The sequence below is a fragment of the Hordeum vulgare genome, chromosome 3H (genome assembly GCF_904849725.1).
Source record: "Hordeum vulgare subsp. vulgare chromosome 3H, MorexV3_pseudomolecules_assembly, whole genome shotgun sequence".
In the NCBI taxonomy this organism is placed as follows: Eukaryota; Viridiplantae; Streptophyta; class Magnoliopsida; order Poales; family Poaceae; genus Hordeum; species Hordeum vulgare.
This window is the reverse complement of record NC_058520.1, coordinates 179116544-179141706: the sequence shown is the minus strand read 5'-3', so window position 1 is coordinate 179141706 and position 25163 is coordinate 179116544. Positions and strand designations below refer to the sequence as shown.

The 25163-nt window shown below is 42.8% G+C and overlaps 1 protein-coding gene across 1 annotated transcript; it reads right to left on the bottom strand.

Moving 5' to 3' along the window:
• Positions 1 to 4127: 4127 nt before the first annotated feature.
• Positions 4128 to 9110, bottom strand: LOC123443420 (mediator-associated protein 2). Its single transcript, XM_045119775.1, has 6 exons — positions 8988 to 9110; positions 8269 to 8374; positions 8099 to 8183; positions 7279 to 7362; positions 5035 to 5145; positions 4128 to 4644 (listed from the first exon to the last, which is right to left on the bottom strand). Exons 1-6 carry the CDS (start codon positions 9005 to 9007, stop codon positions 4370 to 4372), a joined length of 681 nt encoding a protein of 226 aa, XP_044975710.1. The 5' UTR covers positions 9008 to 9110; the 3' UTR covers positions 4128 to 4369.
• Positions 9111 to 25163: the final 16053 nt, after the last annotated feature.

The window sequence follows — 25163 nt, the reverse complement described above, 5'->3', positions numbered from 1 at the left end:
GGCAGAGTGATTGTCACGGGCCAGGGCAGTCCAGAATTGGACGCCCTCAACTCTGTCGCATGCATGAGAGATCGGCAGCCGCCATAGAAGCTCCACCGCATGGACGGTCCACGCCATCTCGACCTCTCCTGATAGTAGGCAACCGCCCGCCGTGCCACCGCGTGCTCTCGCCGCTCCAGCGCGCCCAACAACAGCACGCGAGCACATGAACAAGGACCCTGCCACCACCGTCCACTGGTGAGGGCTTCGCCGTCGGCATCCATCGACGATGATGAGCGGAGGGACAGGAAGTAGGGGAGGTTGGGTGATTACTAGGATTTCTCCATCCGAGTCGCCCCTAGAAGCAACGCGGAGGTTGTGATGATAGTGTAATATGATACCGCTCCCTAAGGTCTCACAATTAATTGAGGTCTTCAGTTTAGAACTCGGTCACCCGATTTTGACTGGGTCAACAATTTCTTAAGGATCTCTCCCCTCCAATTATTCTAATTGCATATGTTTCCTAATTTTGAAGCTTTTTCATTCAATTAAGATACTTAATTTTGGATTTGGTTTTTGATCTGGATCGGGCCAATGATTTAAATTAGTCAGTAGCAACCGACCTAGAAAAACATATCAATCTCACACACATTCTCATCACCTACAAAAAGGAAGTGTCATCATATGAAATTGTAGCACTAATATAGTACATGTATCCACTGACGCAAAAAAATCCGCATAAATATATGTTGGTTAACGGATAACGCAGAACCACACCACGAAAGGCCCATAAAATCACTATATTATTACAAATAAAAATAAAACAGACACCATTATCTCCCCACCCGCCAAACTGAATATTCCATCAGTCCAAAATAGAATGGGTATTAGTTTTTTTAAGTCAAATTTCTTTAACTTTGACCATGTTTCAGAGCAAAAAAAATCGACATCCACAATGTTAAACAAAAAAAAAGTGCAGGAATTCCTTTCATGATGAATCTAATCATACCGATTTGATATTATGAATTTTAATATATTTCTACAAATTTGATCAAACTTAAAAATTTAAACTTTTCAAAAATTAATACATTATATTTTGAAACAGAACAAAGTAATGTTTCTAAGAAACCCAACAACACCAAAGGCGCAGCAAAGTGCATCCAGCCCTTCTAGTATAATCTAAAAGTCCAAATCTCACTCTTATAAAAAAATTCAAATATTTCTTCTAGGGGTTAAAGTTTTGTTCATCCAGCAGATCCTCTAAAACTTAATCTTCTAAATTTTTCCAAACATAACTTTTGTACACAAACTCATCCCATACACTAATTTGAACTAGCTAAGTGCATAATTGGACCACGCTACCACATTAGCACCATACGTTCCATAACTTAAATTAGAAAAATCAGATACCCGAACACCAGATTGACTTCAAATTAAAAGTGGGCCAGGCTTTACCAAGAAAAGTGGTTCAGCCAAATTAACAGTATTCAGTAGTGTGTTCAGCCATTTGCTTATGGAGGTTTTGTCTCCTTCCGTTGATTATAAGATGATTTATATATTGAATAAACTAATGAAATGATAAGATGGCACAAACCGTAGCAGTGTGCCAAATTATAAACTACTGTCTCGCGGCAAATTTTGTTAGCTGGTACCATTCGTGCTTGGTCCAGCCAGGCGTACGTCGGTGCCCGTGGAATCTTACAGGAGAGCTATATATCACAGCATTTATAATTGGCAGTTTCTGCAACCGCAAGTCGGCAAGTGGCCAGGCCCAGAGCACGTACAGACAGTATCAATCTGTCCATATGTTGAACTCCTATCTAGCGGAGCAGCGCAGAGAGATGGCTGCTGCTGCTGCCCAACCATGGCCCTCAACTCAAGTGAAGATATGCATCCGGATTTGCGAGAGATGTCGATTCATAGAAGGAAGGATTAATTAACAAGCAGATATGCGGTGAGCTCCTTAGTTTTCTCCCTAAATTAAGCAGGAATACACCACCAACAACAACTTACCAGCATGACATGCTTGGAATCACCATGCCAAGAAGCGTCACAACCGCATGCCGGCCTAGCATGAGGAGCAGGAGCTAAGATGTAGCCAAGAACAACTCGCCGATAGATCAACGTGTATGATGATGCGTCATTAACTATAATGACCAAACCAGCGTCCGTCGATCGGCAAGTCATCCTTGGCTGCACCATAGCCCCCGAGCCTGATGTTAGGCGACGGCCAAGCGAATCCGATTGCCAAAATATGGCCCCATGCATGGCCATGGCTGCCTGGTGCATATACACAGGAGGTGGAGAATGAAGGAAGGGAGGAAGCTGAGAGAGGGGATGAGCTAGAGGCCCCCGAACTGAGATGGATGGGCACTTAGATGATGGTGCTTCTATATATAGATAGACGCAGCATGGTCGGTGAGAAAGTTAAACAAGCTGCGAAGAAATCATGCAGAAAAGAAATGAATACGTTGGCTAGCTGTGATGTATAATGGACGTATTGAATGCGGTATCATCTGAAGATTTTGAAGAGGACGATGGGTCTTGGCGATGGATGGATCGATGCAGCACATGCAGCACGTATGGCCAATAAGGTCGATGGCGATGGGTGCAGCCCATGCATTACTGTCGTGCGCCTACGTGCACATGCAGTATAAATGCGTAACGTATGGGTATAGTACATGTATGATCTGCGTTTGTATTGTACTCCCTCTGTAAGCTAATATAAGAGCATTTAGATCACTATTTTAGTGATCTAAACTCTCTGATATTAGTTTACAGAGGGAGTACAATACACTGCAAACTTGTGTATACGATTTTGAATCCCGCAAAACTGATGTGCTTTATAAGCTAACTAACAAATCCTGCCGTGACGGCGTGACCTAGCTAGAAAGCCTGACGCCCAGCCCTCAATTTTCTAGGGCATCGATGAGAGCTGGTACGTACTACAGTAGTAGCTTAGATTCCTCGTCCTCTAAGTCTGACCGACCTGACGGGTTGATTGGGTGGTTCCTGGTTAATTAGGAAAACCTGTCTAAAACCGCGAACGCGCGCGGGAAACATGCGTGCGTGGGTGTGAGCCTGTGAGGTAACTGACTGAAACGAATCAATCACGCACCCAAACTCGTGATGATTCCGGACGGTAAGTACGTACGGTGCTGCGGCGCTGTCTGATTTCTATTGCTATATTCTGCAGTGTGCAGTCTATCTCCGGATCTCCTTGTCTCCCTTTAACTAGGTAGGAGTAGTGTGCGATGTCCCTTCGCAAGAGAAAAAAAAAAGGTGCACTGTCCAAGTGACCAGAGAGACAGGCAGTCAATAATAACTCGGGGGTATCAGAAATGGGGAGGACCTAACAAATGTTCTACAGCAAGTAACACTAAGGTGTAAGCACCTCGATCTCCATGATGTAGCCAACTTCTCTAGAGAAGAAAAATGCAACTCGGCTTGGTAGAATGACTTGCTTGTAATGAAGCACTCCCCCTGTCCGGAATTAAAAGGCACTGAAATGAGTGGAGACGGAGGTAGTAATAATTTTAGGGGAGGATGTAGGCCATATTTTTTCCCTCCTTTTTTCAAGACCATCGTTTCTTCCGATCCCGTGGTATGGTTATTACAAGGGTTGAACCCGTGACGTACTTGAGGCGGGCTGGACACGAACCGCACGAGATAAGGGCACGCACAACAACGATCATGTGCCGGATCGCCTACAATTCCTTCAGGATGTTCAAACCTGCACAAGGCACGCTAGGTTCAGACGGCACTGTTTGCTGAATCTGTGAATCACGGGCTAACAGCTACGCTAAGCAAACTGATAGCAAAAATTCAGGCGCAAGAGCGTCTACTGGACCGGCGAGCGAGAGGCCCATGTGGATCCACGCGCAGATCAACATGGATTTCTCAGACCTCTTGATTGTTGATCTGCCGGCCCAAAGGCACGACCCCATGGCAGCAGCAGGAAATTTATCAAGTGCCAAATACCAGGATACCAGCTGCTGATATACTGTTCTAGCCAAAAATAAAAGCGGCTGATGTACTGGGTCATTAACGCTGACGGCTCTTTAGCAGCACAAAACTAGCGGAGTGGAGATCCATGTGATTGCATCCAACGCGACACATATGCTGAATCTGCTAAACATGCCACGAAATTTGCCTCCACACTTCCACAGCTTTCATTCAGCACGACTAACTTTCACGATTGTATCGTGGTCGCAGAGATCAACTACCTGCAACACCAAGGCCAGCAACTCAGGACTACCGATCGAGGAAAAAGCAATAACTGTCTGGACACATACAAGAGGAGAAGCAGCTGCTGATCGTTCAGGGAAAATTAGCATCTCTTCTCCAAGGTAGGGTGACTGATGGAACCGTTGCCTGCCACTTGTTGTTACTACTCTTGGATCCTAACTTTCTTCTTCTTGGATTTCTCCACCGGTGTCTGCGGCATCTCGGAGGTTGTGTTGCTCCCTGCGACACGAGCCTGGGATCCTTCCGAGGACTTGGCCGACACGTTTGAGTGGCCCCCCAAGCTGCTTTCGTCCCTTCTCTTCTGCTTGTGTTTGGGCATCGGCTCCACGCTCTGTTGACCCAGAGACAATGCTGATCCTTGGCTGCTACGGTTCTTCGATACGCCACTGAACCGGGACATAGTCTTCCGAGAAGAACCTGCAAAATCATATGCAGTCATCAGTGGAAGTCAACTGTTATGTATGGTAAAACGGCATGCTAACATGCTGGTAGAAAGCATTTCATCAGAGATGAAAGCTATTGCCTGGCAGCATTCTAGTACAGGTGAACATCACGTCTTCCATATAGCAGCAACATTAACACAGTCAGTGCATTTTATGAGGCCACTTTTGCAGCGATGTTCTGCATATGCAGCTCTGGCTTGGTTAAACAGAAGTAAATTAAAAGTGGGTTCATGTGTGAACCCTCCTTCACTACTTCATTCAGCAAATTTTGGTAAATCTAGCTGAATGTCTACCTAGCTTGTCTAAAGTATTGGCAGCTGAAAGATGACATTAATGAAGAAAACCATATTTTTTTTTTAAATACCTGCAGATCTCCTACTGCTAGGTGTAAGACTCCCAAAACTTGGCTTCTCTTTATCCAATTCCTCAGGTTCAGGGTAACGAACCAAGCAAACTCTGCGTGAAATCTTCCCCACTGGAATTTATTTATTTATATGTTAGTGAAAAGGCATATTTGCATACAGAGAGCACATGACATAAATAAAGGTAAAATAGACTGCTTGGAATCATAACAAATTGGAAAGAACACCACCACTGAGAACTGATATTACTTTGGGTTTTTGTTAAACTGTGTGAAATAAGCATAACATAATTGGTTTTCTTTCCCCATGTTGTTTGGATGCTTGTGTAAAGATAAAAACAACATACAACTACTGCAGGTTATACACATCAACAGTTAACTGGAGAATATATTTCTAGACTCATGTTACTTATTACATAGTTGGAGGATAACTATTAGACCAACTTGTTTTCATAATACAATTATATCTCATGCAAATAACACTGGTTCTCCTGAAACTCACAATATTGGAAGCTTTATTTCTACAAGATATTTTTCTTTTATCAGCTGGCACACAAATGATCCACTGTATGCCAGTTAAACTCTAAAATTTAGTTTCTTGGCATACCCTCTTATGGTGCTGACATTGGTTTCCTTAATCGCCTCAACACAGATCAATACGCATGCGTTGTAACTAATACTCTAATAGTTAGATATCTGGAGGTAAACTTTCAGTAATGAAGTGTCATATATAGTTTCTTCTTCTTTTATTTGTTACTAGCAAAAGGGCCCGTGCGTTGCAACGGGAGAAAAAAAATATCATACGCTTTTAATCTTTTTATAATTATTTTGATTTATTAAAATAATAAGCTAACTAACTAATGTAGTCAATCCTATCCTATTTTGTTGAGAAATCAACCCATCCATTGTTAATTCCACCATGATGAGAAATTGAGCGGGACAAGCAAAGCAAAACAAAGAGGCTACGTGAATTGATCAATGGACTGTTATCTTATTTCACTCATGGGGTAGAGAATGTGGGATCAGATGACAAACTGAAGGTGGTGTTCCATTCTCTGTCTCTATAATAATACAATCTTACATTCAATACATTCATTCATCAGCAAACAAATCCCCACAAAACAAAATTTCTTGCCGGTGCTTGGCACACGGTTGGAGGCATGGGGAGGGGTTCTCACCAGATGATGAGTTCCTGCCGGAGGAGGGGATACGATGAGGGGAGCAAGGGTTAGGCGCCTCTATCAGGTCATAAGGAGTCGTCGTTGCCGTGCCATAACCTCGGAGTTCCCCGTGTGAGCCATGGAGGCCCGCCTCCACCTGCAAGTACGTCGCTCCGCCGCGCCGCCGCCGTTCTGCATCGAGCAGACGCATCATCCCCAATCATTGTAGCTGTCACGTTGATTTGATCCAGAAGCTGTGCTCGAGCGTCGAAACGGGGGCAGCAAGCGGGCAGAGGTACGGCCGCGGAGGCAGGTGGGTTGAGATCGACAACAGTGGTGGTTGAGGTCGGCCGCGACGGCAAGTGGTGTGGCAGCGTCCTGGGCACACGCCAGGGTGGACCAGGGTCGACGCGATGCGCTCGAGCGCCGCAACGGGGGCAGTGAGTGGGGAGAGGTACGGCCGCGGAGGCGGGTGGGTTGAGATCGGCAGCGATGGCGGTTGAGGTCGGCCACGGCGGCGAGTGGTGTGGCGGCGGCCTGGGCGCAGGCCAGGGTGGCCCAGGATCGACGGGAGGAGGGAATGTGTATGGGTATAATTTTTGCAGCGAATCGTTTTTTCCTTTTGCATTGCAGATAAATGATGAAGCGCGGGTTGAATAACAAAAATTACAGGGGCTTTTTTATAAAAATGATGCGGTGGGTTTTCCGACGGAAGCAATAGCCTCTTTATTATTAGGTATAGATTTCCATTGAAGACTAAGATGCAAATTTTCTGAAATCAAAAATAGTGCTACAAAATATGGTTGACTAGTATCCGGTGAATTGAAGTTTTGCCAAATAAGCAAAACATTAATAGGTGTCTACATAATACAAACTAAATTAGGGTTTACCAACCCATCGTCTGTCATCAATATGACTTTGAAATACTAAACCAAGAGAGTAGAATGCTTCAGCAAATTTCACATTACTTCAATAATGGAAAACTAATAGTAGCAGAAGCTGTGCATAATACCAAACAACTAAAGTAGTGATCTAGATGCTCTTATATTTCTTTACGGAGGGAGTACTAAGTTGACATGTCATGTACCGGCTTTCATTTCAGATCCTGATGGAATGAAGACAGTAGCATCTGGCTGTTGAGCAGCAAAGCTAACAAGTTCATATGATTTCCCTGCCATATAACATAAATTAGAATTAGATAAACCTGAATATTTGTGGAAAAGTATTCATAGCAATTTTGATAAAATAATGGTATTTTCAGTCAATGAAAATGGAGAAGGGACTAGACAAGTCAGCTAGACTACAACGTATTACTCGTGGATGGCATGTCATTCAACTAGCTTATCTGTACTCAAGGAGGAGGATGTAACTGGCCATTACATAAAAACTTTTACAAGGAAATTTCACTTGAAATACCAAACTTCTGGAGTCAGAACATCCACAAAGAATAACATCTTTTTTTAGACTGTAGTGTAACATCTTGGTAATTTCTATTCCTGTTTAAAGGAGTCAATAGGGACTAATAGTTTGCTTTGCACAGATAAACAAGCAAATTCGAATAAAAGGAAGTTCAGAGTGAACTAAGATCTCAAGCCAATACTTCTTGGCTTGCATAACATTAGTGACCATCAAATAACAAGCATTGTCTGAATCTTATTAACAGCTAACAAAATGGAAGACAAGTTCCACAATGGACAAGCAAGTTGTTTCATTTTTATGATAACACCACTGTCTTAAGGAATAAAGACCACTGTCCAGATAAAATAGACCCGCTGAAGGCTCAAGAGTAACAGTATTTACAAAAACCAAACTCTGTTGTTGTCTGAATGCTGGGAACTTTAAGATCACTGAAACATGTAATTAATCAAGTGAAAATAATTTCCAAATAATACATCGTGTTTATTTACCTGAAGAACTCTCCAAATTTCCCAAGTTTCCATCGTCATGAAGCTTAAGAGAAACCTTTTCACCATTGAAATCAGAAGCATTTACCTGTTTAATAATATAGAAAAATGTTATCCTGGAGCCCAAATGCAGTATACTAGTAACATGGGTGGAAAAAATGCTTCCAGGTTACATGGTTTAGAGGCCACTGTATTAGCCAAAATTCTGTAGAGTCAGATGGCGGTATTTCAGGCATGCCCTGCTCTTCACTCTCCTGAAATGCCGGTCCAGGCTGATAGCTACAAAGGTTGCAGCAAGGTTTCAGATGCAGAAGAACATACACTTGAATTTGAAAATATAATAAGCACACAAGTAAGGCCAAGCCGATACTGGACTAATTCACAGCTATGAACGTACTCCCTCCGTTCCTAAATATAAAGCCTTTTTAGAGATTTCACTATGGACTACACATGAAGCAAAATGAGTGAATCTACGCTCTAAAATACGTTTATATACATCCGTACGTAGTCTATAATGAAATCTCTAAGAGGTCTTATATTTTGGAACGGGGGGAGTACTATTTATCAAGGATGTCTGGCTTGTGAACTGCCAAATTCCCGTTACTTTTTATGGTTCACGTCTGGCAACTGGCGTGCAGAAAACCGGGACACACGAGCTCGGCTAGCAGGCGCAGCCCCGGTATCCCACCCGCCGAGAGACGCAGAAAAATACCCGCCACCACGCACAGAGACTACGGCAGAGGAGGAGAGAGGGGGTGCACCGGCGCTAGGGTTTGGAGCGAAGGAACATGACGGAAGCCGGGTTGGTTATTTGTTTTTCTAGCTCCGAAACTGAAAACTTGACGAGACCCGGGACTAGCAAGTAATCAATCGAAGAGTAGAAGTGTCATACCGGACTACGCCTTTCACCATCTCTACTGCCGGCGAAGGAGCTCCGGCGAAAGGGCGAGGGGCTGGCGGCGGCAACTGGAGCGAGAACGTGTAGGGAGGGGAAACGGGGGATTGGGAAGCGGGCACGCTCGCATCGCTAGGCCAGAAGCACCGACCGATAAATGGGCCAGGCCCACGACGCAGGAAGCAGCCGCTCGGTCGCTCCTTTCACAATAGGCGAATCCTTGCGCCGGTTTATAAACAAATTGCTATCCGGCGCCTGCAGCGTGTTAGCTGGCCTCGGCCCATCTTCTCTTTTCTTCAGTTGTAAGATAAAAAGAAAATCCCACCTTTGTTGCGATTTAATCCAGCGACCTTTGGGTTAGTAGTGTGAGGACTAACCACTCCATCGTCCTGCGTTAGCTATTCAGGTACTGCTTCTTCCTCTGTTTCTTCTTTCCTCTTACGCCTTTTCCCTTTTTTCTTTTCCTTTTTTCACTTTTTCACTTTTTTTTGTCTTTGTTTTTAATTGCATGAACTTTTTTTCAAATTTGGTAAACTTTTTTTAGTTGCATTGAACTATTTTTAAAATTGGTTGAACTTTTTTTCAAATTCGACAAACGTTTTTCATATTCGATGAACTTTTTTCCAATTTGTGAACATATTTCCAAATTTCATAAAAAACAATCAATTTTGTGAAGTTTTCTCAAATTTATGAACTTTTTTCAATGTGTACGAATATTTTCATTTTTTATGTCTTTTTTCAAATTCAATGAAGTATTTCTCAACAAAATTAAACTTTATTCAAATTTGATGAACTTTTTTCAAAATTGATGAATTTTTCTTCAAATTTTGTGATTTTTTAAAAATCGATGAAGTTTTTTCAATTTCGATGAACTTTTTCATGTTCGATGTACTCTTTTAAAAATTGATGAACTATTTTTAAAATCAATGAATTTTTTTCAAATTTGATGAACTTTTAAAAAAAATCTATGATTTTTTCTTTAAAATTGATGGATTCTTTTTTCAAAAATGATGAATGTTTTTCAAATTTGTGAACATTCTTCAAAGTTGATGATCTTTATTTATTTTTTATTTTTAATTTTTTTAAGAAAAGAATTTATTAAGTAGTCAACTGGCCCGGTCAACCATTGACCACGAGACATGAAACAAACAGCTACTCTGAACGAGTGATACCCCCTTTCCTGGGCCGGCCCACGGGAGCTGATGCACGCTACGCTGTGAGTACTGGTTCAGGAAAGTGGCGCTTAGAGCGTCAACTAGGACCTCCCTTCACAATAGTGCTACACCTATGAAAGCTTTATGTGAGGTTACGTAATGACTAAGAAGCGGAGAGTCACTAGTTAGCGAGCGCTCCTTTCGGAGCCTCCAAGAGAACACTCCCGCGGCCTGCCATTTGGCACATTTTCAGCCGCCGCCACATGTCACGTTCTGAGCGCTTCCTTCGAATTTCGTTTTTTTCCACACGTGTTTTCGGCTTTTTAGATTGTTTTTTGGGTGTTTCGGTTTTTCACTAGTCGTTCTTAGTTTTTTTGACCAAAAACAATTCAAAAGTTTTTTCGGAAAAACCACGTTTTATGTTTTTTTTTCACGAGAGGCATGTTTTTGTCTCCGCGAGAGGCACGATCCTGCCTCTCGGAAACGAAAAAAGTGTTTCTGTTGTTTGGTGAGAGGCACGGTTTTGCTTCCATGACCATGCCTCTCGGAAAGGAAAAATATGTGTTTTTTGTGCAAGAGGCATGGTTTTGCTTCCGCGGGAGGCATGGTTTTGCCTTTGTAACAGGCACGCCCGTGCCTTTCGAAAAGGGAAAAGTGCGTTTTTTCGAAAGAGCAACAATTTTGCTTCCATGAGAGGCACGATTTTGCCTTCGTGAGAGGCACAGCCGTGCCTCTCAGAAAGGAAAAAAATGCGAAAAAACATGTTTTTTGTTTTTTCTATCACGGGACACATGGTTTTTTGGTCCCTTTTTTGTGAAAAAAAGTTCTTCAAAACCTATCAACATGGTATCTAGTTTTAAAGATCTCGACTTATGGGTTGGAGTGATCTTTAAAAGGAGTATTCGCTAATTAGTGATTTCGCTAAGAAGCGATCCAAAGTGGCCGCGAGAGCCCACACGAGAAAGAAAGAAAGTGAAAAAAAGTAAAGAAATGAGCCCGCGGGAGAATGAGAAAAGTTATTTGCAGTGGATTAGAAAAACGTAATTCCAACCCTTCCTCTCCCAACTACCCGGCGATGGTCAGCTCGCACAGATCGGCCGGGCGAGTAGTGACTTCCGCAGCGGCCGAGGCGACGGCCGATCCGGACAAATCAGCCGGGTGAGTGGCAACCTGTGCAGCAGCGGGCTGATGAAGCGAGATCCCCTGCAGTGGCATCCTCCTTGTTGGATTTGTCATGGTTGGCTCCTCGATGTGGGGAGGCCATGCACTCATCGTCGGCAGCGTCACGGTCGGTCCTCCGAGGGATGAGGTGGCTCCCCGTATGGATGGTGGGAGTGAAGTCTGATTTGAACCCTGAGAGTGTAAGCCGCGACGCAAATGAACCCCGAGCTCTAAATCCCTGAAGTTTGTACCCTAAGGACCTCAATCCCGGTCTCATTTAAACCTTGCTGGCATATCCAAATGAGGAAAGGTCGATTTGGTGGGATTTCTTCGATCCTGGCTCCTGTTTGTGGGTCCCACGCAACCTCTCCATTTGGTTGAGCCGGACCAGCTCGATTTGTGCACTCTCCATTTGCCCCCCTTCCTCCCCCTTCTTCCCCCGCGACGCATCAACTCCCCTCCCCTGTCCATGGCGGAGAGGACGACCATGGCGTGATCGCAGCTTAGGACGGTGTCGTAATCTGCAGCAAAGAAAAAGGTGCGCCCTGTTCTTGTCGTCTGTCCGGTAGCTTTTTTTGTGTCTTCTTCGATTGGTTAGGGTTAGGGTTTTAACAGGGGAAAGTTCAGTTTTTGTGGGGCTCAAATCGGTTGATTACTGGTGTTTGTAGTGTTATGATCACACCAAAACACTAAGAATGCATGGTTTGTGAAATGTAGGTTTTTGTTCTTGGAAACATGGACCCAGCCGAATTGTTGAATGTCAGATTTCATATAGGGGGGCAGTTTGTGAGAGTTGGTCCTAACCTGGATTATGTTGGTGGAGATGAGGCAATGTCAGTCATTGAGAGGGACAAACTCTCTTTTCCTGAAGTCAAAGGCTTTCTTGCAGATCATGTTGTAGTTAAAGAAAGCATGAGGTTTTGTTTTCTGATGCCTGGCAGAGAATTGGTGAATGGCTTGGTTTTTTTGTTTGATGATGTTGGTTGCATAAGGATGTCAGATCATACCATAGATGGTGGTGTAGCTGACATATATGTTGAATACAATGGGGAGCAAGATGAAGAGGGGGAAGAAGAAAGTGGCAGTGATTTTGAAAATGAAATTGATGGTCTGATTGAGAGTGGAAGTGAAGATGGTGATGTTCGTGTTGTTATGAGTGCAGATGATGATGTTCCTGTTGTGATGACTGCAGATGATGATGTTCCTGTTGTGATGACTGCAGAAGAGACTGAAATTTTTGAACAAGTGCTAGTTCCAAATGAGACAGGTGTGATTCTGACCAGCACTTGTATATAATGCTGACGTGTGTGCTTGCTTTTTGTAGGGCTTAATAAATGCCATGAGGGATTATTTGCCTAGGGCACAACATAGGATGTGTGCTAGGCACATATATGCCAACTGGAGAAACAAGTACAGGGATCATGAATTGCAAAAGAGGTTTTGGGCAATAGCCAAGTCAGCAAACAGGGAAGATTTCAACTACAATAAGGCCAAGCTAGCTCAAGAGACTCCTGATTGTGCAAAGGACATAATGAGGACCGAGCCAAAACATTGGGCTAGGGCATTTTTTCCACCTCGGCCAACTTGTGAATCAGTTGACAACAACCTCTGTGAGTCTTTCAACAATGCCATCATAGATGCAAGGTTTTTCCCCATCATTTCGCAGCAAGAGAAGATAAGGAAGAAAATATTTGGAAGAATTCAGGAGTAGAGAAGCAAAGGTGCTAAGTGGAATGGTACTATTTGCCCTAACATTTTCAAGAAATTGAAGACCAACATTAAGATGACTCTGTATTGTGAGGTCTATGGAATGGCAAGGAGGGCTTTGAGGTGAAGCATATAACAGGAAGAAAGAGAAGATACACAATAAACCTTGAGAAAAGGATATTCTCATGTGGATATTTTCAGCTGGCTTCCCTTCCTTGTTGTCATGCTATTTGTCCTATCTACAAGAGTGGAAAAAAATGAGGATTATATTGACAAGTGCTACTCCATTGAGACTTCCAATAAGATATATGAGCATTGTTTGCAACCTGTTGAAGGTGAAGAAAACTGGCCAATTTCTGAAAAGCCAAGTCCCATTGCACCTGGATATGTGGCCATGCCAGGAGCAAGAAAGAAAAACAATGATATGAGGAGAGAAGAGGGAGAAGCACCAAATGGAAAGAAAATGGGCAAGCATGGAATTCAAATCACTTGTGGATCTTGTGGGAAGAAGGGACACAACAAAGGTTCTTGTAAACAAAATCCAGATAGAAACAAGAAAGCTAAAGCAGATCTTGCTAAGAGAGGGAAGAAACTAAGGGCCAAAGAGGTATAAAACTATGACAAGTTGTTCAGTTTTGAATCACTGTTTATATAACCAGTTGCTCTGTTTTTGACCACTGTGATTATAACTTCTTGCAGCAAGGAGAGACAGAAGCTATAAAAAACAGGGCAAAAGCAGGTGCATCAACCTCTCAAATTCCTCCAAGCACACAAGCTCCTCCAACAGCATGAGCTCCAACAAGAGCATCAGCTCCAACAAGAGCATTTGCTCCTACAACAGCATCAACTCCTCCAACAACATCAGCTACTCCAAGAGCCTCAGCTCCAACAAGAGCATTTGCTCCTCCTAGAGCATCAACTCCAACTGGAAGTGGTGTACCACAAGGCAGTACCACAACTGGCAAGAAGAGAGGAAGAAATTAGGGGGGCTTCATGGCTTATTTCACAACAAGTGGGAACTACTAAGTTCTTCATGTATTATTTCACATCAACTAGTGCTTACTTTGGATGTGTGAAATGAGTCTCAACATTCAAACTATGAAACTAGTGCTTATTTTGTATGCTATCAAACTATGACAACATTGATGCTTATGTGTTGCTGCTGTAGAAACCATATTTATACTGTCAACATTTCATTCTCAATTTTGTATGATGTCAAACTATGTCAACATTGATGCTTATGTGTTGCTCCTACAGAAACCATATTGATGCTGTCAACATTTCAGCTAATATGCATTCCACAACACACAAATATGTCAATTTCAACAGTTCATTTTCATTGAAATATGACTACTGATTACATTCTCAATTCTCCAACACAATAACATTGCAACTATTAGGCCAACAGTAGCCCTACAAATAAACCTCACAGGAATATTACAACAGCATACATGACATGCTTATATATCAGCACCATCTCATTGCTATCACATCTAGTCCTAAGCTCCAGCTCATTCTTCATCTTCACATTCATTATCTTCACATTCTTCATCTCCAGCTCATCGCTCAATGCAACAACCTCTCCTCCAGCAGCATTAGCACCAACACTCTCCAAATCCAAAATTTTGTCCCAAAGATCTCCCAGCAATTCACGCAAAAATGGGCTTGTTGTCGTGTCATGCCAGTCAACGAATCCACAGGCTTGTGTTCTCTATTGAAGTCGAGCAAAAATGTTCAGAAAATGCAGAAAAAAGTTGAGAAAAAAAAGGCAAAAAAATTCAATCATACGACACACGAGTAGTATCTCCTTCCTGGGTTAGCTAAACTCCAGGAAATCCACCGCGGCGCCTTGCTACTTCTCAAACAACAGCGTCAGAAATTGACACGTTGACGGAGACTTGCTTGCGTCGGTTTTTCCCTTGAAGAGGAAAGGGTGATGCAGCACAGGAGCAGTAAGTATTTCCCTTAGTTTGAGAACCAAGGTATCAATCCAGTAGGAGAATCTCGTCAAGTCCAGAGTACCTGCGCAAACACAAACGAGCTTGCACCCAACGCTGTAAATGGGTTGTCAATCCCTTCGAGATTGATTGCAAAGTGAGATCTGAAGGCGAAAAGTGCAACGAAGTAAAAGAGTAAGGCTGAAAATATGGTGTGGAGTAGACCCGGGGGCCATAGTGTTCACTAGAGGCTTCTCTCGAAATAGCAAATATTATGGTGGGTGAACAAATTACTGTCGAGCAATTGATAGAACCGCACAAAGTCATGACGATATCTAAGGCAATGATCATACATATAGGCATCACGTCTGAGACAAGTAGACCGATACTTTCTGCATCTACTACTATTACTCCACACATTGACCGCTATCCAGCATGCATCTAGTGTATTGAGTTCATGACGAATAGAGTAACGTCGTAAGCAAGATGACATGATGTAGAGGTATAATCTCAAACCAATGATGAAAACCCCATCTTTTTACCCTTGATGGCAACAACATGATGCGTGCCTCGCTACCCCTTCTGTCACTAGGCGAGGTCACCGCACGGTATGAACCCAAAACCAAGCACTTCTCCTGTTGCAACAATCATAGATCAAGCTGGCCAAACAAAACCCACAACTCGAACAGAATTACAAGGATATGAAATCATGCATATAAGAGATCAGAAGAAACTCAAATAAGATTCATAGATAATCTGATCATAAATCCACAATTCATCGGATCTCGACAAACACACCGCAAAATAAGATTACATTGGATAGATCTCCATGAAGCTCATGGAGAACTTTGTATTGAAGATCCAAGAGAGAGAAGAAGCCATCTAGCTACTAGCTATGGACCCATAGGTCTATGGTGAACTACTCACGCATCATCGGAGAGGTCATGGTGTTGATGAAGAAGCCCTCCGTATCCGAATCCCCCCTCTGGCAGGGCACCAGAATGTGCCCCTGATGGGATCTTGCGGAGACAAAAGCTTGTGGCGGCAGAAAAGTACTTTCGATGATCTCCTGATTTTTTCTGGAATTTTTGGGAATATATAGGCGAAAGACCTAGGGTAGAGGTGGCCCAGGGAGCCCACAAGCCTGGGAGGCGCGGGCCCCCCTTGCCGCGGCTAGGGGGCTTGTGGGGTCCCTGGTGGCCCCCTGCCCTGGTTCTTAGGTTCCCCGATCTTCTTTTGTTTCGGAAAAAATCTTTTTGGAAGTTTCGTTCCATTTGGACTCCGTTTAAAATCCTCCTTTGAAAAGGGTCAAAAACACGGAAAAATAGGAACTGACACTTGGCACTGAGTTAATAAGTTAGTCCCAAAAAAATGTAAAAGGCATACAAAACATCCAAAGTTTGACAAGATAATAGCATGAAACCATCAAAAATTATAGATACGTCGGAGACGTATCAAGCATCCCCAAGCTTAACTCCTGCTCGTCCTCGAGTAGGGAAGTGATAAAGACTGAATTTTTGATGTGGAATGATACCTAGCATAGTTGTCCTTTGTAACTTCTTTCATGTGACATGAATGTTCAGATCCGTAAGATTCAAAACAATAGTTTGCTATTGACATGAAAACAATAATACCTCAAGCAAACTAGCAAGGTAATCATGAACTTTCAAAATAACAAGGCCAAGGAAAGTTATCCCTACAAAATCATATAGTCTGGTTATGCTCCATCATCCTCACACAACTAATTTAAATCATGCACAACCCTGGTATTGGCCAAGTAATTGTTTTCACACTCTTACTTTCTCAAACTTTTTATAACTATCATGCAATACATGAGCGTGAGCCATGGATATAGCACTATAGGTGGAATAGAGTGTGGTGGTGGTTGTGAGACAAAAAGGAGGAGATGGTCACATTGACTTGGCGTATCAAAGCGCTATGGAGATGCCCATTAATAGATATCAATGTGAATGAGTAGGGATTGCCATACAAAGGATGCACTAGAGCTATAAGTATGTGAAATCTCAAAAAGGAGAACTAGTGGGTGTGCATCCTCCTTGCTTGCTCACGAAGACCTAGGGCAGTTTTGAGGAAGCCCATCATTGGAATATACAAGCCAGGTTATATAATAAAGATTCCCACTAGTATATGTTGGTGACGAGACGAGAGGCTCTCAATCATGTAGGATTGCAATCAATGTCAAGCACAATGAAATCCACGGGTACATAGTTCCTATTTGCAATAATAAGAATATCATTGATCCTTCCCATGGGTTTCTTGACAGTAGAATCCGCAAGATGCAAATTAGGAGAACACTGTTCAATCTCATTAAAACCCATAACATCACATAAAGACACTTTCGAATCGCGGAAACACTAGCACCCAAATCACACAAAGCATTGCATTCATAGTTTTTGTTTTTGATTTTGATAGTAGGTTCCCACTCATCATGAAACTTTCTAGGGATAGAGACTTCCAATTCAAGTTTCTCTTCAAGAGATTTTATCATAGCTTCGACGATATGATCGGTAAAGGCCTTGTTTTGGCTATAAGCGTGTGGAGAGTTTAACATGGATTGCATTAAGGAAATGCATTCAATCAAGGAGCAACTATCATAATTGAATTCCTTGAAATCCAAAGTAGTAATTTCATTACTACTCAAAGTTTTAATATCTTCTACTCCACTTTCAATGCTTTTAGCATCAAGATAGATGGACTCCGAATCATTGGGGCGTTTTTCAACCAAAGTGGATTCATATCCAACCCCATCATCATTCGGTTTGACACAAGAAAACAAAGATTCAATGGGAGTCACACCAAGCACTTTAAGATCTTCGTGATTTTCATCACAAATTTCAGGTTTAGCAGCCATTTTATTGACTAAAGTAGCATGTTTATCAGAAATCTGGCCTACCAATTTTTCAAGACGAGCAAACTGAGAATTTAACGCAAGGAATTCTTTGGCCATATCATCAACTGATTTACTCATAAAAGCCAAAAAAGAATTTTTCTCCTTCAGTTATCTACGAAAGTAACTGTTGTATTCAAACTGTGTAGACATGAAGCCTTTAACACTAGTTTCAATTTCTTCCAACCTCGCATAGTGAGCATCAAAATCCCTTGGTTGGGCCATACATGTCTTGGCACGCACACAAGCGGACAGAAAGCAAGCGAGAGAAAAGGGCGGATGAAAAAGGCAAACGAAGAAAAGGGCAAATCATTTTGTAAATTTTTGTTTTTCAGAAGTGGGGGAGAGGAAAACGAGAGGCAAAAAAAGTAAATGCAAGAGATGAGTTTGCGACACTTACTTGGATGAGGTCTTGACTTGATCCTCCCCGGCAACGATGCTAGAAATTCTTCTTGCTACTTCTCAAACAACAGCGCCAGAAATTGACACGTTGACGGAGACTTGCTTGCGTCGGTTTTTCCCTTGAAGAGGAAAGGGTGATGCAGCACAGGAGCAACAAGTATTTCCCTCAGTTTGAGAACCAAGGTATCAATCCAGTAGGAGAATCTCGTCAATTCCAGAGTACCTGCGCAAACACAAACGAGCTTGCACCCAACGCTATAAAGGGGTTGTCAATCCCTTCAAGATTGATTGCAAAGTGAGATCTGAAGGCAGAAAGTGCAACGAAGTAAAAGAGTAAGGCTGAAAATATGGTGTGGAGTAGACCCGGGGCCATAGTGTTCACTAGAGGCTTCTCTCAAAATAGGAAATATTACGGTGGGTGAAAAAAATTACTGTCGAGCAATTGATAGAACCGCGCAAAGTCATGACGATATCTAAGGCAATGATCGTACATATAGGCATCACGTCCGAGACAAGTAGACCGATACTTTCTGCATCTACTACTATTACTCCACACATCGACCGCTATCCAGCATGCATCTAGTGTATTGAGTTCATGACAAACAGAGTAACGCCTTAAGCAAGATGACATGATGTAGAGGGATAATCTCAAACCAATGATGAAAACCCCATCGTTTTACCCTTGATAACAACATGATGCGTGCCTCGCTACCCCTTCTGTCACTGGGTGAGGTCACCGCACGGTATGAACCCAAAACCAAGCACTTCTACCATTGCAAGAATCATAGATCAAGCTTCCCAAAAAAAACCACAACTCGAAGAGAATTACAAGGATATGAAATCATGCATATAAGAGATCAGAAGGAACTCAAATAAGATTCATAGATAATCTGATCATAAACCCACAATTCATCGGATCTCGACAAACACACCGCAAAAGAAGATTACAACGGATAGATCTCCATGAAGATCATGGAGAACTTTGTATTGAAGATCCAAGAGAGAGAAGAAGCCATCTAGCTACTAGCTATGGACCCGTAGGTCTATGGTGAACTACTCACGCGTCATCGAAGAGGTCATGGTGTTGATGAAGAAGCCCTCCGTATCCGAATCCCCCCTCCGGTAGGGCACCAGAACGTGCCCCAGATGGGATCTTGCGGAGACAGAAGCTTGCGGCGGCGGAAAAGTACTTTCGATGATCTCCTGATTTTTTCTGGAATTTTTGGGAATATATAGGCGAAAGACCTAGGGCAGAGGTGGCCCAGGGAGCCCACAAGCCTGGGAGGTGCGGGCCCCCCTGGCCGTGGCTAGGGGGCTTGTGGGGGTCCCTGGTGGCCCCCTGCCCTGGTTCTCAGGTTCCCTGATCTTCTTCTGTTTCGGAAAAAATCTTTTTGGAAGTTTCGTTCCGTTTGGACTCGTTTAAAATCCTCCTCTGAAAAGGGTCAAAAACACGGAAAAACAAGAACTCGCACTTGGCACTGAGTTAATAAGTTAGTCCCCAAAAAATATAAAAGGCGCAGACAGAAAGTGGAGAAAGGAGAAAGAGTGTAGGGAGAAAAGCGCGGCGCGGGGGGGGGGGGGGGGGCTGACGCCGTCACCGGCTCTTCGTCGGCGCGACGGAGCCGCCGGAATAGCCGCCGCGGTGCAGCGAAACAAGAGAGGGCGAGCGGCATGCGAGGGAGGAAACTAGCTAGGGTTCCCCCGCCTTACAGGCACTTCGTTTTGGTTCTCCCGATCGACACGCTGGACCGTCAGATTTCATCCGACGGCAGCGGCGAAACCCTAAACTGTCCAGCAGGCTTTTGGGCCAAAGGGGGGAGGGGCGGCCGAGACTGAGGCCGATGGCCCAGGCCGAGGCGAGGCCCCCGTCGCGAGCTGCGTTGGAACCCTACACGGGCCAACCCGAGGCTGTTTTTCGGCCGAGAGAGCGTGTGTCAGTTTTTTTTGTGGAATCTATTTTTTGTCCAGTTTTTGGACAGATTTCACATACTTTTTTCTATTCAATTTAATCCAACAAAAATTTGGATAGAAAATATAAAAGTGACAGAAATAAAAGAAAAGAAATAGTATAAAGTTTCATGAATTTATATTCATGTTTTTCCGCTGCAAATGAATATAAATGTTGTTTTAAAAGTAAACAAAAGTTTAAAGTGGAATTAATTTTAAGAGCATGTTAAAATAATTATTGAAATAATTATGATTCTATTATTTTATGACCAACGTTGTTAATAACTTGATCATGATTCGTTATTATTGTAAAAAGATGCATTTATTTCTACTTTTGCCCAACGGTAATATAGATTTAATTACATAAACGGTTGTATGTTTTAATTTTGACCAACATTGGATTAATGCATGCAATTGTTACCACAATCTCATTTCATTGTGGTTTTCAGGAGGGTTTTACTTGATGAGCTGCATCAAAGAGTTTCCAACCCTCAGAGGTGACAACTACTCTGAATGGAGAAAGAAAGTAGATATGGTCTTTGTTTGTGTTGAGGTGGACTGGGTGGTGGACACTTCATAGCCGGTCAGATCTATAGAGCCAGTCAGATAGGCAACTGATGATGATGCTGCATGGGATAAAAAGAGGAGGGATTTACACCTTTGACAACCAAAAGTGGAACACCGTCAACAAGAAGTGTATGACCTTTATAAAGAACACGATTGAGAACGCTATTGCGGGCTCAATTGCAGAGTGTACTTATGTAGGGAAGTATATTGAAAATATAAAGAGCCAGTTCACTCGTTTTTCAAAGATTTATGCCACTCAGTTGCTGAAATAACTGGTGACAGAAAAGTACACAAGCGATTGACATGGCATAAGAGAGCACATCCTAAGGATGAGCAACATGGCAGCTAAGCTGAAACCCATGGATTTAGACTTGGAGCTCAAACTTGCGCTCCTTGTTCACCTGGTTATGGCTTCATTGCCAAAAGAGTTCGAGACTTTTATTGTCAACTACAACATGTCGCGTGAAAAATGGGACATAGAAAAGACTATAGCCATGTGTGTTCAAGAAGAGGATAAGCTTAAAACCTCACATGCATGGTGGTTCTCTGAACTATGTGAAGGATAAGAAAAGTAACTACAATCACAATAGCAATGGTTCCCCTTCAAAGACACATGGAAAAGCTCCCATGCAATATCAGGATCAGCAGAAGTCTTTTCCAGTGGACAAAGACACTTGTCTCCACTTTAAGAAGACTGGGCATTACAAGAAAGATTGCCCCGATGGGTCAAAGTCAATAATGGCAAAGAGAGGTAACAACATTGTTTCATTTGTAAGTGAATCCTTGTATACTCAGTTTTCAAAATCTACTTGGTGGATTGACTCAGGTGCAACTATTCATGTTGCAAATTCATTACAGGGATTCCATTCGACGCGGACTATGCAAAGAAGCGAAAGAAGCATTGAAGTCGCGAATGGAGTTCAAGAAGAAATTGAAGCCGTCGGCGAAATCTCCCTGGAGTTAGCTGATGGATTCAAGATTTTGCTTAGATACGTTTTCTATGTTCCTTCATGTCACAGAAAATTGATTAGTGTTTCATGTTTTGATAAAGACCATTATAAATGTTATTTTGGACATGGCAAGTGTGACATATGGTTTAATAATGCTTATGTTGGTGATGCTTTACTTCACAATGAGTTTTATTTATTATCACTTTGTGAAAAAGTGCATTATGTGTGTAATGTGAATGAGCAAGTTTCCGCTTTGAACAAAAAACAGAAGAAAAGAAAGAGAACTCACGATTCATCGAAATTATGGCACTGTCGCTTGGGCCATATTTCGAAGGGGAGGATAGAAAGACTAACTAAAAGTGAAATTCTTCATCCACTAGAGTTCTAAAATGTAGAATAATGCATTGATTGCATTAAAGGGAAGTATGTAAAACAAATCAGAAAGGGTGCAAACCGAAGCACAGACACACTAGAAATCATTCACACTCACATATGTGGACCATTTCCTGTGAAAAGTGTGGATGGCTATGACTCGTTCATAACATTCACAAATGATTACTCCCAATTTGGTTATATTTATCCAATCAAATAAAGAAATGAAGCATTGGATAAATTTAAAATATTAAAGCTGAAGTTAAAAATCAACTTGACAAAAGAATAAAGATAGTGAGATTTGACCATGTAGGGAGTACTACGGTCGACGCACTCCATATGGCCAAGTACGTGGACCTTTTGCAAAGCTCTTACATGAGACTGGCATAGTCTCCCAGTATTCAATGACGGGCGATCCTCGACAAAATAGAGTAGTTGAAAGGCGCAACCGTACACTTATGGATATGGTGCGCAACATGATGAGTTACTCCAACTTGCCATTGGGATTATGGATGGAGGCGTCGATACGTCTCCATCATATCTACTTTTCCGAACTCTTTTGCCCTTGTTTTGGACTCTAATTTGCATGATTTGAATGGAACTAACCGGGCTAACGCTGTTTTCAGCAGAATTGCCATGGTGTTGTTTTTGCGCAGAAATAAAAGTTTTCGGAATGACCTGAAAATTTACGGAAAATTTTCTGGAATTTATGAAAAATACTGGCGCAAGAATCAGCGAAGGAAGTGGAGCCGTGAGCCCACAAGCTACCAGGCGCGGCCCCCCTGGCCACGCCTGGCAGGCTTGTGGGGCCCACAAAGCTCCACCGCCTCTCAATCCAGCTCTATTTAGTCCGTTCCGTCCAGAAAAAAAATCAGGGAGAAGAGTTCATCGTGTTTTACGATACGGAGGCGCCGCACATCCTGTTCTTCATCTGGAGGGCAGATTTGGAGTCCGTCTTGGGCTCCGGAGAGGGGAGATCGTCGCCATCATCATAACCAACCTTCCTTCATCGCCAATTCCATGATGCTCTTCACCGTTCGTGAGTAATCTCATCGTAGGCTTGCTGGACGGTGATGGGTTGGATGAGATCTATCATGTAATCAAGTTAGTTTTGACGGGGATTGATCCCTAGTATCCACTTTGTTCTGAGATTGATGTTGCTACTACTTTGCCATGCTTAATGCTTGTCACTAGGGCCCGAATGCCATGATTTCCGATCTGAACCTATTATGTTGTCGCCAATATATGTGTGTTCTTGATCCTATCTTATAAATTGTAGTCACCTACTATGTGTTATAACCCGGCAACCCCGGAGTGACAATAGCCGGAACCACCCCCGGAGATGACCATAGTATGAGGAGTTCATGTATTCACTAAGTGTTAATGCGTTGGTCCGGTTCTTTATTAAAAGGAGAACCTTAATATCCCGTAGTTTCCATTAGGACCCCGCTGCCACGGGAGGGATGGACAATAGATGTCATGCAAGTTCTTTTCCCTAAGCACGTATGACTACATACGGAATACATGCCTACATTAGATTGACGAACGGAGCTAGTTTCTTATCTCTCCGTGTTATAACTGTTACATGATGAATAGCATCCGGCATAATCATCCATCACCGATCCAATGCCTACGAGTTTTTCCTACTGGTCCTTGCTATGTTACTTTGCCGGTACTGCTGTCACAGCTGCTACTGTTACTCTGTTGCTACTGTTGTTACTCTGTTTCTACTGTTGTCACTTTGCTGCTACTGGTTACCGTTGCTACTGCTGCTATCATACTACCTTGCTACTGATACTTTGCTGCAGATACTAAATCTTTCAGGTGTGGTTGAATTGACAACTCAACTGCTAATACTTGAGAATATTCTTTGGCTTCCCCTTGAGTCGAATCAATAAATATGGGTTGAATACTCTACCCTCGAAAACTGTTGCGATCCCCTATACTTGTGAGTTATCAAGACCTTTTTCTGGCGCCGTTGCCGGGGAAGCACAGCTATATTCTCTGAGTCACTTGAGATTTACGTCTTCTGGTCATTATGAGGAATCCGATAGATCCAAGAACAAAAGTCTTGCCCTCAACTACGAGGACAGGTAAGGAACTGCCATCTAGCTCTACACTTGATTCACCTTCAGTTATGAGTAAGTTTGCGACATCACCTCCTGCTAGAAATCTTGATATGTCGCCTGTGCTTGATGATGCTACTTTTGCTGCCCATGATGCTTATGATGATGCTATGCTTGATACTGCTTTGCCTGATGATGCTATGCTTGATACTGCTTTTCCACTAGGTGCATTCCTTGATGTACAAATTGCTAGAGTTGCTGCTAGATGTGATGATACTTCTGAAACTGCTGATACTATTGAAGTAGAATCTGCTATTTTGCCTGCTAGAACTAGCTCTCCTAGAAATGAATTGCCTGATATGCCTGAGCGTTATGTTATGGAGGGAGAGATAGTTGAGGACTTTCTTGCTTATAAGGATAGCTATGATGTTGAGAAATTACTTCTCAAGTGGAAAGAAAATCTTTGAACGCTAGGATGAAATACGACCCGAAGTTTGCTACTTCGCCTATCTTGGTGACCGATAAGGATTATGAATTCTCTGTCGACCCCGAGTTAATCACTCCGGTCGAATCTGATCCTTTTCACGATTATGAGTATGAAACGGTTGTAGTCCATCTTACCAAACTGCACGATATAGCCACCCTATTCACTAGTGATGAAAAGATCTGCCACTACTATATCCTCAAGTTGTTTCCTTTCTCGCTGAAGGATGATGCTAAGACTTGGTTCACTTCTCTTGCTCCTGGTTGTGTGCGTAGCCCCTAGGATATGGTCTATTACTTCTTTGAAAAATATTTCCCTGCCCATAAGAAGCAAGCTGCCTTGCAGGAAATATACAACTTTGCGCAAGTTGAACAAGAGAGTCTCCCACAAGCTTGGGGGAGGCTCGTCCAGCTACTGAATACTTTGCCTGATCACCCTCTTGAGAAGAATGAACTACTTGATATCTTCTATAATGGACTTACCGATGCTTCTAGAGACCACCTAGATAGTTGTGCCGG

Bases quoted from the DNA above. Each gene is read 5' to 3' on its own strand.
- LOC123443420 (XM_045119775.1), bottom strand. From the start codon at position 9,007: ATGGTGAAAGGCGTAGTCCG. The intron at 8,375-8,987 runs GTATGACACTTC...CAACCTTTGTAG, and splicing joins ATGGTGAAAGGCGTAGTCCG to CTATCAGCCTGGACCGGCAT. The intron at 5,146-7,278 runs GTACATGACATG...AATAAATTCCAG, and splicing joins AGGATCTGAAATGAAAGCCG to TGGGGAAGATTTCACGCAGA.